We start from the raw sequence: 13,435 nt of genomic DNA, 5'->3' as shown, positions 1-13,435 counted from the left end.
TGCAGCCAGATTGCTTGTTCTGATTAGACTCTTCAGTTGTTCTTGGCATGTTCTCTGCATCTAGTTTTGACCTTGCATTAAATGCCTCTGTGTCCCCCTCAGGCAGTTTATCCAGGACTACACTGCCGTGTATGATCACCGGGTTTACAGCATATTAGAAGCAGTGGCAGTCTTGGATCAGACTTTAGTTACCAGCCTCATTCCCACAATGACACAGGCTCTGAAGGATTCAGAGCACAAACAAGGTCTTGGAAGAAATGCTGCACAAAGGTTTGTTTTTTATTTAATACTGCTTTTTGATAGTGAATAGTAGGGGTATATTCTCTTGAAATAAAGCAATGTTAGACAGCAGTACACATACTAAAAACTGAGTGATTTTTACGAGTGTTCAAACAAAATCTCCTTTGCTCATGCCTTTCATGGTTTTAAGCCATCTATATTTACTAAGTATTTTCAGAGATATTTTGACACTAGGGCTACAGACCCCCACAGAATATCAGAGAGGCCAGACTGCCTCTGTTCACTACACTCTGTGTTATAAAGCATGCAGTGAAGAAGAATTCCTGCCCCAATGAATTATCCTGTAAGTCCCTGTGTTAGATAACTTTATGGCTTAAAAGTAAAATTATAGTATAATCAGATATGATCTCAGATGCTTGGAAAGAAATATCCATGGCTGAATTTTAAGAGTTCTCTCATAATATAAACTTCTGAGAGTTGTGGCTGTTCAGAAAAGGCTGGCCTCCTCTCCGACAGGCACAGCAGAATCATACTTTCTCCATTTGCCCCCCTGAGAACTCAGGACAGAAATATTTGACATGTGAATCCATCTAGCCTTAGGAGGAAATGGCACGAGGTGAGCAACTCAGCACTGATGGTGGCTTCTGTTGGTGCAGATGCAGCAGGGAACTTTCAGCAACCATATAAATGTTGCTACAAAAATCGAGGCAGCTCTGCACCTAAGCCAAAAGGGCTCCTTCCATTAGATCTCCTAACTGGAATGCAGGCTCTAGTGGGTCAAGGCCAGGAACTGGCCTCAGTGTCTGGTTACACATACTGGTACCCCTCAAAGGGTAGATCCTTGTCACACCTCAGCCTGGAGAAGTTTTGATGTACGCTTTGGCAGGGCCCGGGTTATTTAAAAACAAACAAAAAGCAGTCGTTTAAGAATGAAATTCATGGGATGGTAAAGGTTATTCAAAAAGTATACATTGGCCATGCAATGAAAAATATTTAATTCATTTATAATTGTATTATTCACTTTTCATTAGCTTGGCAGTCTAGTATCTTACATCACTGTACCTGTAGCATGAGTCACAGAGAGATTTCCTGTGCAGAAATCAGATAGCGAACATGGTGAAGTCTCAGTGCAGATCTCCTCTAAGCCCTGTTTAACTCCATGTTTTAAAATAAAACAAAAATCTATTTCACAGCAGCTCCCTACGGAAAGAGACTTCTAAGCATCTTCACAACACTTATAGCTGTAAATTATGCAACCCTCATTCTTCCTCCAACCCGGCCATGCTAAAAATTCACAGCAAACAAAGCTGTGGATAAATAGGGAAAGAAAAAGTTATTGTGGGTTCATATCCCAATGTGTTTGGAAATTCTGTGCTTTTACTCCTCAGATGTGTGAAACTTCTAACTGACCCATCACTTTTTTTTTTGTTTTTCAACAGAGAAGCCTATAAAAGACTCTTATCTTACCTCTCAGAGGCCGGACAAAATGAGATACAAAAACTGGAAAATGAGACAGGTTAGCAGTATGCTGGTGATTGATCCTTTCCTCTGACAATGCTGATACCTAGAACTGCTCTGTACAACATACTAGACAAGTTTTTATCTTTACAACTGCAATACATTTATCTTTTTTTTTACAAGTTATGTATTAATTTTAATGATTTCTATGGTATTTGAATATTGTCATGCATCTGAAGAGTAACTCTGAATATCTGCTGAATGGTGATTAAGAGGTATGGCAATTTTATTACATGTCCAAATGTCTACATGAGCAGAGCCTGTATTGCAACATACAAGGCAGGATTTAAAAAAAAAATTAAATCAAAGTAATTACGCAAAACTCAATTCACATTGAGACCTGACCCTCTTAACACTGTCCTTTTGAAAACCTCATTCAGTATATTCTTAAGAAAATTGTAGCTTTGTAACTTCTAATTTATTATGTTAGGAGAATGAGAAAAACTTATCTGTAGTACTGAGCTTTTTGAATGCAGTGCATTCACCAGTAGTTGGGCCAGTATGGTATATATTAAGAAAGGTCTTGTATATATGTTGCACAAAATGTATATAGCTGTCTTAACCTTCCACCTGTATTAAAACATTAAAGTTTTTCAGTTTCCAGTGTAAAATCTCGACTGTTGTGTTTGTGGGTAAAATAAGAAAACATAGGCTCAGATTTCCTGACCTCTTCCTTTTCAGCACTGTTTTAAAATTAACCCAGAATTTACAGGGATCCCATGTTGTTTTTTATTCGTCGTGACACTGTTAATTACACATTTAACTTACAATTGGTGTAAATAGTGTGAGAAGAGAGAAAGAGGACAGTAGACCTCTGAAGGAAATGCTCATTTGGGAAATTTATTTCATTTAAAATAAATACACTAGCAGTTACTTCTGTCTGCCTAGAAAGCTGGATTTATCAAGTATTTTGCTGTATTTTGGATTATCTTTTGGGGCTTTCCAGAATGACTCTAGCTCTAACTTTTTCTACATTTTTTCCAAAGTTCTCAGGAAACTTCCATTAATGCCTATGGAATTCAAATTTTTCACTTCCCACAGTAACCCATATTTTTTCAACCGCTTACTGGACTCTAGGAATAGTAAGTTTTCCCCTAATGGCAGCACTGGTGAACAGGCTGCTTCGTTTTAATGTTATTCAGATTTTAACTTTATGATATTGATGGGAAGGAAAGATTATTTTTGCGTCTCAAAAATGCCACCAAAAAAAAATATCTTGGTCAGGGCGGCTTTACTTGGTAATTTTTACATGGTAATTTTATCAAGTCCTAATAGATAATCTTTTTCCCTAAATCAGCTATCGTTACTTCGGATAATGCAATAACTAAAAGCCTCTTTAGGCTACTTAATAGTGCAGAACATGAAGGTTCTTTTCATTATGAAAGTGACTTATTGAACTTGCATTGTAGCTTCTTGTAAGCTTCTCTGCCTGGGAGGAGTTTTATTCATCTCAAGAGAACTGTATTTCTAAAAAGCTTTTAAAAAATAAATAAGTTTTCCGAGTAAGATTAATAGAGATGTCTCTTCAAAATTTGAGTCCTAGCACCCAGATTACAGAACAGATGTCTGACTGTAGTATTACTTCCTGAAAGTAAAACCTTGCACCTGTAAAGGATGGAGCAGATACAACAAATCATTTAATGATGTGTTTAGCAGATTGTTAAAGACACATTTAATACTAGCTGTAGTGGTTGGAAGTTTCTGAAAAAGCAACAGAGCTTTATGCAAATGTTAACAGATCAGTGCATAAGAAACTGATTTAAACAGTTTGGAAATGATCATTCTTCTCTGTCAGAAAGTTAATGTGAACAGAAATAAAGCATTTTGCATTATATTCATCAACCACTGCGAAATGGGCATTCTGGTTTGGTCTAATTATTGGGTATGGACATTTGCAGATGTGACTGACAGTTTTGATAATATTAATGAGATGAAGGCTTGCAGAGTATTACTCTAGACTGACTTACCAAGTATACACCAAAACAGCAGTCCAAAATTAGTTAGAAAATAGAAGAAAGTGCTAAATTTAAGTACAGTATTAAAAAATGGCTGATAACCACCGCAAACCTAAACAAGCTATGTATTATCTTAGACAATATGTTAGTGATTGTTTTGTGTGTCTTATTAGATGCTGTCTGTATAAAGGTTAAATAATGTTCAGTGTCTGAAGTAGAGTAAACCTTTCTATATTATTTTCCATGCAGTTTGGTTTGAAAACAGTAAAAATGCCTACCTCCCTTGTACATATGGAACTGCTTAAGCTAGAGCAGGAAATCCTGGAAAGCTTCTATGCTGGTTGCTACTACTGACATGAGCAGGTCATCTGCATGTAGGCACAAAGGCTGCCTCTTTACTTTGCTTAATGAGCCGCAGGACAGAGCTTTGCTGCAAATCAGGTAAAGGGGCTGTGAACAAAAGACTTCCACCTGCTGGTAAGCCTGCAGTATCCTTAGCCTCACTCAGAGGAAAGGAACTCAGCCCTTGCTGAGCTTGCTTTCTTCTCCCTTCACCAAAGATTCATCCCCATGGTCATTTGTGAAATGGGTGGCCATCTTCTGAGGCATCTGCATTGGATCTTATACGCGGAACAGGAAAAGTGTCAAAGCAGAAGCTTTCACTCAGAGACTCACACTTTCATCTGTTCTGCCAGGGATCAGTATCCTGGTGGCATGGAGCTTGGTATTTGTGGCAGCTGAAAATGTCACCTCAGGGTTTAGCCAGCAGCTACTTCAGTGTGCTGCAATTTGATCAGCAGCCAAGCAGAATTTTTTTTATCTCTCAGTGACTCCCTAGTCTTAAACTTACTTAAGCTTCTTGCTTCCGAGCAGTTCTCCTGCCAGTATTTTTTGGTGTGGAGGGGTTGTAAGCATTCGTATTTGAACCGGAACCAGTAGGCACGGCTGGTATTACTAGCAAGTCATATACCAACCTCAGAGACTCACTTAAGTGATCATCACCTCTGCAATGTGTTGGGACAGGCAATTTCAGACATCTGTTTTCAAGGCAATGTAGATAGAAATCTACAGGGAGCATCAGAGCAGAAATCCTCTGCAAACCAGGGGGTGTAGATGTGTCGCTGCCTTGCCCTGCATTAGTTTTTGGAGTCTTTATTTCTCAGGAGAAATGGGCAGTGAGCTACCAGAAGCTTCCACTACCACTGTGCAAGTGTCTTTCTCTGCCAAGTCCCCTGTAGGGTCATCTGCCCTCCACTAAGTGATATAGATAACTGTTCTCCACAGTGTCTCAGGGGAGGATCCCTGGAAAGCTATTAAGCAAGGCTCCTGTGTCTGTGACAAGAATGTTGATAATTGGAAAATGGGGTCAAGCCTCAAATCTGAGATGATGTCTAGCAGATGAAGAAATTATGTCCTGAGATCACCTTCCCAGAGATGTATACCAAGCCTTCCTCTGAATCTGTTAAGAGTGTTAATACAAGCTCATTGACTGCACAAAAGACAAGAACTGCCACTTGGATGCTATCAGCCCCTGACAGCAGCAGCTGTGTCAATCAGTTGATGAGGGGGAGACACTTCCAGAGGCATGCTAGAGTTTAAAGAAGGTACTTGCCAAAACCAGGTTGAGCATTGTAAATTATTATTATTTTTTTTAGCGGTCAGTGGCTCTTGCAAGCAATTTGTCCTAAAAGATGTCTTCAGAAGGCATATATGTTCCTTTCTTTTACCCAGTATTGGTATTATTTTACAACGACTGGAAGGTTTTTGCTTATAATTATTCAAATTGTTTTAGAGGATAATGGGCATTTCTACTATCTTGTGGAAAATACTGTGGTTGAGCTCACGCTGTCCGTATCATGTGTAGCTCTAGACCTATGCAGGGGGAGCTTCACCAATTTCACTGGCCTCAGTGTGACCTAATCCAAACTTCCCAGAACTTGTGAAGTTACTGAAAATTAATTTAATTTTAATTACTTAAAATAAGGAAAAATGGCTTCCTGGAAGAAATGTTCAGTTAGCACCTGGCCAACTGCATATTCTTAGAGAAATCGGTGTGGTGACCACTGACATGTAAGCTTCATAGGAATAGTCCAGCATACTGTGCCCATCCATTTGTACATCTCTGTGCTGTTTTTTTTTTAGCAGGCTGGAGCATTTTGGCCCCAATTCCCCAAACATTATTTAAAGACCTTGTGATATATTTGCCTCTATGTTCAAACGTTACCTTTCAGGAATAATCCATCATCCCAGTAGTATTTAGACAGGCAAGTGCCACTGCAATTCTGCTTCTTTTACCCAACTTTTTGAGGCTTCTGTGGCCTCTCACAAGCTTGGAGCAAAAGCATTACTAAGGTTAGAGTTAATAATGAAATTCAGAAAGCCTTCACCAAACACTGAGGTTTAGTCCAGCTCCTCGTCTACATATGAAAAGTTGATGGTATTAAGCCATTTTGAATCTTAATTACAGTCACGGCAGGATCAATGTGTTTCAATGGTGTGTTAACAAAATATTAAATCTCTATAAGCTTTTTCTTCCCCAAAGTCTGCTGCATGGTCCATCCCCAATATCTCTTTGTGTTTAGCAATGCTAACGATGTTGACAAGAGCCCTCTTTAAAGTCCAGCTGGCACGAGCCTTGTAGGCATTTTCTCCACTGATTTTAGGAGCCTGAGGACTATTGTGCCCTTTCAGCTCTTAATTCCTACATATTGGAAAAAGGAGTAGAAAGTATTTCATTTTTCTATTTTCCTTGTTCCAGAATTCAGGATATTGATCACCTCTGACCCATTATCGTCCTTGTGGTGTGAAACAGACGTCCAGCACATCATGAACAATGGCAGGGAGAGGAAAGTCTGGTTTATCGTTCCTTTAGTAACCCTAAAATAACTGAAAAATGATGGAGGGGGAGACAGAAACCTATTCAAAATTCACATGCAACTTCCATTAGTCCCACAAAGCTGTCCATCTATTTTTATAAGAATTTCCCATTTTTTATTGTTATTAAAGAAAAGGAACATGATAATTTAAACTATTCCTTGCTTTCATTTTCAATGACAAAAAAAGTAGTGGGGGAAGGCACTTGTTTCAATAAAAGAGCCTCTGAAATAGAAAAAAAATGTATGCCTTTTATGCTGGAATAGAGCAGCAGACCTGTGCAAAGAAAAAGGTTCTGCGTATCTTGTAATTGCACAGAAGAGGAGCTGCCAACAGCACATACTACTTACTGATAGTCATTTAAGGAACTTTTTTAACTGTCCACCTAAATGCAACGTATTTCCCTCAGGAAACTGAAAAGAGGTTTTATTGCACTCTGTTTTTTCTTCTCTCAGTAGCTTCAGAAAATAATGTATGCATGGGTATTTTCAGTTTAATCATATTTTATAATTTTTAACTATTACTTAAAACTCAAATTCAGTGTAATCAGCCCATCTGTTAGCAATGGTTATAAAATTATGTTGAAGATTAAAAATCTGATGCAGTGTCAATATGTCCTAGCATAATTAGGCTTGTTTTATGATGAATGACTAGGATATGGCTTTTGTCTACTTGAGCAGCATTGAAATGGTAACCCTTTTGTAGGCTCAATATACAAAACGTAGAAGTACGTATAAAACAAAGCAAAACAACCACAGAACCCAGATCCTGCACTCATAGATGTGATGTCTTTGCAGGCCTTTGTAGATACCAACAGATTAATTCCCTGTCAAAACCAAATTCAATGAATTGTTCAATCCAGCAAACATAAACAGACATTAAAATTTTTGAGTTTGCTAGTCATCAATTTTAGAAAGGGCCGACATGACCTGTATTTCACTGGCAGAAAAATTAGCTCAGTTTTCAATTGAGGTGAGGGCATTGCTAAAAATACTTGTTCTGTTCTTCCATACTTTAAGTATTGCAACATAACCTAATCTACCCATAGTGAGAGTTAACATTTTAAGCATTTTAATTCTGGCATTACTGTGAAAAAACTATACATAACCATCTCTATTGAAAAAACATCATGTGGATATTTTTTTCCCTTTAAAATGTGTCCTTGAAAAAAAAAAAACTTAAGTTTTGCAAAATTAAACTGTAGAAGCCCTTTACATAGTCTATGTGCTAAACTTCCTGCAAAGTCTTCCTCCGCTACAAACTCTGACTGCAGATGAAGTGTTTTAACCTTGCCCTCTTAATTTATTCTACATTCTAATTTTCAATAAACAGATGCCGCCTCCTTTTGCGCTTGTTTCCACATTGTTCCACATTCTGCCTGTGTTGTTTCTGCATGTGTGAATATTCAATTATCTATTTCTCCACGATTCTGCAACTGATCTACTAAATGTCTGTACAGGTTTGGGGGAGGGTAACCAGGGAAGGCAAAACTTAAGGAAAAAAAGAGTTTCAAAAGTTTGATTTAGCTTGGGAGTCAGGTACTCTCCCTGAAAGCTAAGTTATAACAAAAATCATAAGAAACTAGAAATGCAAGGATTACAAACACGCTACTGCACGGAAACAGACTGGCTGCACACTGGCTCATAACACATAAGCATTTCTTTGCTCGGCACTTGGGTGTGAAATGCTCAACAGAAACCAAAGGGGCAGAACAAACCGTTGGTGTTGGCATCCTCTTGGTGCTGCTGCTGCTGCAGCATGTCAGCACTGTGCAAGGCTGCTTCTGGAATCTGTCTTTTTGGATAAAAAGCACGAAGTAGCTGATTGCTATTGTGGTTATTTATAGGTAAGACTTGCTGATAAAACATCTTAGGACTCAAAGGTGAAGTGTGCTGTATAAAGGACGAAATATGACTTTTCATGGGAATGACCCCAAAAAGGAGATCACAGGACAGGAGTAAAAGTACAAAGGCTCTTCATTACAGCTCTTAAGACCTTGTGGCCCACAAGCCTAGCTGCAGAAATGCACAGAACTGCACTGGCTTCCAAACCCACCAGTTTACAACTGCTGCTGCATTATTCAGCTGTAAAGGTACCTCTTTCCTGAAGCGCCTCCTGACTTCTTGCTGGCTGTAACCTGCTCCATTACCTTGCACAATTTCCCAGCTGGGAACCTGAGTGAATTGTGCTGGCAGCTGCTTTCACATTGCGCTGGTCTGACTCCAGGAACAGAATGATCGAGCGTGGAAATATTCTTATTCTGGGCATCTTCAAGGCGCTGCAGAAAAACTAAGCTAAACTGCTGCTCAGAGGTATGTACCAAAAGCAGTAGGCTGGGCAGGGATAGTGGTTGGGTTCAAAGGCTTACAGTTGCCAAACAATTTATAAAATTAAGAAAAGAAGAGGTAGGCATGGCAGTCATGCACAGGAGCCAGCAACTGGTGCACTTTCAGGAGTCATGGACACTAAATGTGCCAAGCAAGCACGTGCTGGTTCAGACCTCCAGCTCGCTGGGCAGCCTTTGCCAGTGCGTCCACTGCACAGTTTCAAGCTGCCTGCAAAGCCATCCTTGCTCTGCCACCCACCCCCTGCTCCTCCCTAGCAGAGAATCCTCTCCCAGAGCAGAGCTGCTGCTGGCACCAGCCTGTTTTCTGCCTGCTCTTGCACTGACGCCCTTCTCTCTCTTTACCTGGTAATATCAAACCCTTTTGCTCACCTTGCTGGAACTACGTGGCATTTTCTGAGTTCAGGTGCAGCAAAGCATCCCGTCTGTCCCGAAGGTCCTGCAACAAAAGCAGAAAGAGCCAGCTACGAAAGTGAGGCACCCGGGGTCGCCATGAAAGGATTCTCTGTAATCACTGGAGCCTGATGATTAAGAGCCAGAGCAGAATCCTGACACTAATAGGAGCATATGTGTTGTCCTGAGGCTCTGTGGCTGTGCTACCCTTAACTAATTTAATGCAATTGCACAGCTGTTTAAAACCGCTATTCACCAGTACAGACAATTGGTGATAACAGCCAGAACAGTAAAAGTGTCTAAAGGGCAGAACAAACATGATAAATAACTTTCTTGCCATACACTCCTGCCTTTCAGCCCTTGAACCGAGCAGCACATGCTGCTTTGCAGAGGGACGCTGCCCCCCCTCCACCTCTCAGCTCGGGCTCCTGTCACAGCTTGCTGCCACTGGTAAACGGCCGGGCAGCTCCGCCGTAATCCCTCGCGCTCATGAAGGAGATGATTTCAGAGCTGCAGCTGTGGGAAGCTACAAGGCCTAGGAATAAAAGGATCAAAACTAAGTTTAGGCACGGGAAATGTACCCCGCACTTTTGTTTGGAAGCATGCTGTGTTTTACGAAGGCTAAGGAATTAATTTCCCCACCTTCTGCAAAATGGGGAGTCGGTGATGGTTCTGCAGAGCTAAAGCTGATCACTCACCTGACCAGGCACTGCTGGGACCTGGCTCTCAGCCCCACGGCTCTCCACACACCTGTGTCGTGATTATTCAGCCACCCTCTGCCTGAAAACAAGGCGTGTACCATGTCCACATCCCTGCAAGTTGTACGTAAGTGGAGCTTCAAATGCTCCCCAGGCTTGGGCCCGGCAGCCCACACAAGGCAACAGTCAGATATTTAAAGTATAAAAGGTCAGCTAGGAGAGATGGCCCTTGCAGGCTGATTTTCAGGAAATCAGAGGAATTAAAAAAATCCCAATGCACAGCCTATAGAGCTCTTGTACAGTTAGAGAAAGTACTGGCTGGATGAAGCCTCATTTTTGTGTGCAAAGGAAGACATTGCTAGCACTCAGTGAAAGTTGCAGCTGGTGCTTGTTTCTATGCAACTACAGGCTGCTAAGAAAATCCAGAAAAATAAATAAATAAATAAATAAACACAAAACTTTCTAACCTGAAAATGCATGGAAAAGGCAAGGTGATGTGGTGTGAGTACATTGCCCAGCTAGAGGTGGAGATGGCAGAAAGTGATAAAACTCACCTCGCTGTACCACTAACCAGGCCCTTAAAGATGCATTTGACTTGGAATTGCTGCTCACTGGGCAACATCAAACCTGTTCCCGTCCAGCAAGCCCAGGCTCTTGCTGTGGCATATTCTGCACCTGGCATTTGCATGACTGTCAGTAGGAATTGCACAGGTCTGCTCAGATAGCACAGGGGCAGGGAGCAGATCAGTAGGTAAAGCAGAGAAGAGCATAGTACCCATAAATCATAAATAGAGAAAGATTTAATTATATGCTTGGTTAATACTTACAAACATTGAAGTTGTTGTTAGATACGTAAATAAAGATGAAAATAGGAGATGGGGGCTGCAATAGCCAAGCAAAGCCAAAATATAACAGGTTAGAGTATTTATTGTGAATTGGCATATGCTTGGAGTATGGAAGGGAGACACACTACATAAACTGAAAGAATAAATAAATAAATATTGACATTGTTATACACCTGTTTAGCCTCTGGAGACCAGTGATTTGTGGGACCATATGTTGGACAAAATGAGACTGTTCATTGATAATTGTAAATGTGGTGACCCCTTGCAAACTGGATATTAAAAATATTAAGTAAATGGCACATTTTAATTATACAGTAAAGAGGCTGTTCTCCACCATTGAAAGACTGCAGCTGTCAGGAGGAATTGATCATATGACAGAAGGTAACATTTATTTGATAGTAGACCTTGGTAAATGATATCCCAAATGATCTTTAGATTCTCAGACAAACACATTCAGTTCAGACTTGTGCTTAACCGTGAAGCCTCAGTGTCTTTGTCTTTCACAAATTTTTGTGTGATCCTTATATACTACAGGGCTTGTTTGTTTTTTATTTTTTGTTTTAATCTGCTTCACAGTATTTAAATTTCAAATGAAGTATTATTAAATGAGAAACTGTAAACGATGGAGTTCGGAATTGGAAGTCAGCACATTTGTTATTCTTTTTGCCAACGGTATCAAGTAAGTTGCATAATTACCATAGTATTATATCATCTTTGTCAACATAAACACAACTTTCTATCATCTTTGAAAGTGCCATTGGTGAACAACTGAACGTGCAGACTCCAAAGAACAGCAGCCCAGGAAGGAGCTGAGAGCATTCGCAATGCCTTAACGAAGTTGCATAAGGAAATTAAACAGAGACAGGCAGCAAGTAGTCACCAGCAGAAATGCCAAGTGCTCTCACATATATGCCTCTGCATCTGAGGCAGAGGAGAGAAACCACAGTTTTTGTAGCCTCCTTCCTGCCTATTGTGATCCAACTTTAAGACAAATGTGTGAAGGTAAAGCAGCAGCCCATGGGGATTGATTCTTTTCACTGATCCAAAGAAATCCTTCAATACACAGGGTCTGATTTTTCCTCTTCCATGTCTGATTTTATGAAGTACACGTTCCTTGTCTCACATTGTGCCGATCCTGTGGTGAGGCACTTGCAGAGTCTGAAGGTTGGGGCATGTGAAGTAAGGAGCTGGGAGAAAGCACGCCGCTATTCCGTTGGAAGCAAATGGGAGCGTAGGCCCATAGAAAACTTCTTCCTTCCCTTCCTTGCTAACATCCAGCACCTGCAGGTCAAAGTACAGAAAATATTTCAGGGATCACAGAAGGAACCTGAAACAAACCCACTGGCACAGGCTGCATAAATGTACTATTAATCCTGACAGAAAGAAAGTTTTGGATCACTTCTAGATTCCAGTTACGGATCTGGTGATTTACTGCAGTCGTTATCACCCAAATCTTATCTTAGCTGAGCTATTTAGTGGCAGACAGTGGCATTTGATGGTGCTTCCTGGCAGCAGAATGTGCAGTCACGCAAGTAGAGCACTCTGCACTGAAATGCTGAACAGTTTGTCAGCTTGGTTTATAGGGAGCAAGGGAAGCTCTACCGAAGCTGGAAAGCTTTGATTCATACCTGATTGACTTAAGGAAAATGAAGAAGTACGGAAAAATTGTTTTTTTATTCCAAAGATGAGAGCAAACTCAGGTTTGCTGAATTTGAAGATAAAAGGGGTAGTTTCACTGGTTAAAGCCAGGCACAATGCCAACAGCTGAGAAGGGGCAGCACACGCAGCTCTGCCAGAGCACTCACTGTATTTCTTTTCCCTTTAACGCTGGAACTCTCTCAGGCAGGCTGCCAGTTCACGACCAGTCTGGGGATGTGGACAAGTGTCCATTTTGAAAGCAAGATCCTAGGATCACTGTCACTTGTCACTAAGCAGTATTTACACCCAGGTGGAACGCTGCAAAGAACCTGCTGATTATAAACAAGCGTGTTGGTGTCGTACAGCCACCGCCTTGATGCAGTGATGTTTGTTACTCCATTTAGAGCACAGTACTTCAGGTAGCATTATCCAACCTGCCTGCGTGATGTTTTCCATTAACAATTGTTACGTATGGTATCCAACAACTTAGGAAAACACAATTATACTATGACAAGAACATGGTTTTAACTGCTTATCTTGCATGATCTGTTCTTTACAAACTTATGCTAATGTGTGTTCATTATAAGATCAGCAGCTCGGCATCTGATACCTTCCCTTATTATGCTAGGTCCAACTTCAATCCTTATGGGACAGTTTGGAGGTTAAATCCTAAAATCCGTAGTTGGAAGCTAATGAAAATGTTGTTTATCAGCAAAAGTGCAGAAACTGAGACATAAACAAGAGTTTCTGTCTGTAACTGCCCAGCTGGTCACAAAGCAATGGCTGTGATGCAGATTTGCTCCACTCAGAAGAATGTAGGAAGATAAGAGTTCCTAATGTCTGTATGGGGACATCTGAAAGACACAGATCTGCAGGTAAGCTGCTGTGACACAAGATGAGAGAGCAGAAGAGTTTACTGGACAACCCACT

General features: G+C 40.6%; 2 protein-coding genes across 13 annotated transcripts in view; one reads left to right on the top strand and one right to left on the bottom strand.

The window, feature by feature from the left end:
- MMS22L (MMS22 like, DNA repair protein) overlaps positions 1-2,373 on the top strand; it is a 95,853-nt gene extending 93,480 nt beyond the window's left edge. For all 3 annotated transcript variants that reach the window (XM_035561753.2, XM_050709910.1, XM_035561754.2), the window contains 2 exons: positions 103-270; positions 1,680-2,373. In XM_035561753.2, the coding sequence (XP_035417646.1) occupies positions 103-270; positions 1,680-1,761 (250 nt within the window). In that variant the 3' untranslated portion in view covers positions 1,762-2,373. The remainder of the gene's footprint in view (positions 1-102; positions 271-1,679) is intronic.
- Positions 2,374-10,806: 8,433 nt separating this feature from the next.
- KLHL32 (kelch like family member 32) overlaps positions 10,807-13,435 on the bottom strand; it is a 122,467-nt gene continuing 119,838 nt past the window's right edge. For 2 of the 10 annotated variants that reach the window (XM_050709954.1, XM_050709955.1), the window contains one exon: positions 10,807-12,148. In XM_050709954.1, coding sequence (XP_050565911.1) covers positions 11,987-12,148 — 162 coding nt within the window. In that variant the 3' untranslated portion in view covers positions 10,807-11,986. The remainder of the gene's footprint in view (positions 12,149-13,435) is intronic. The other 8 variants (XM_050709953.1, XM_035561767.2, XM_035561763.2 and 5 more) reach the window with 5 other exon arrangements.

This window comes from Cygnus atratus, chromosome 3 (genome assembly GCF_013377495.2).
Source record: "Cygnus atratus isolate AKBS03 ecotype Queensland, Australia chromosome 3, CAtr_DNAZoo_HiC_assembly, whole genome shotgun sequence".
Taxonomy (NCBI): domain Eukaryota; kingdom Metazoa; phylum Chordata; class Aves; order Anseriformes; family Anatidae; genus Cygnus; species Cygnus atratus.
Note: the sequence above shows the minus strand (reverse complement) of the source record. Positions and strands in the feature narration are given on the sequence as shown.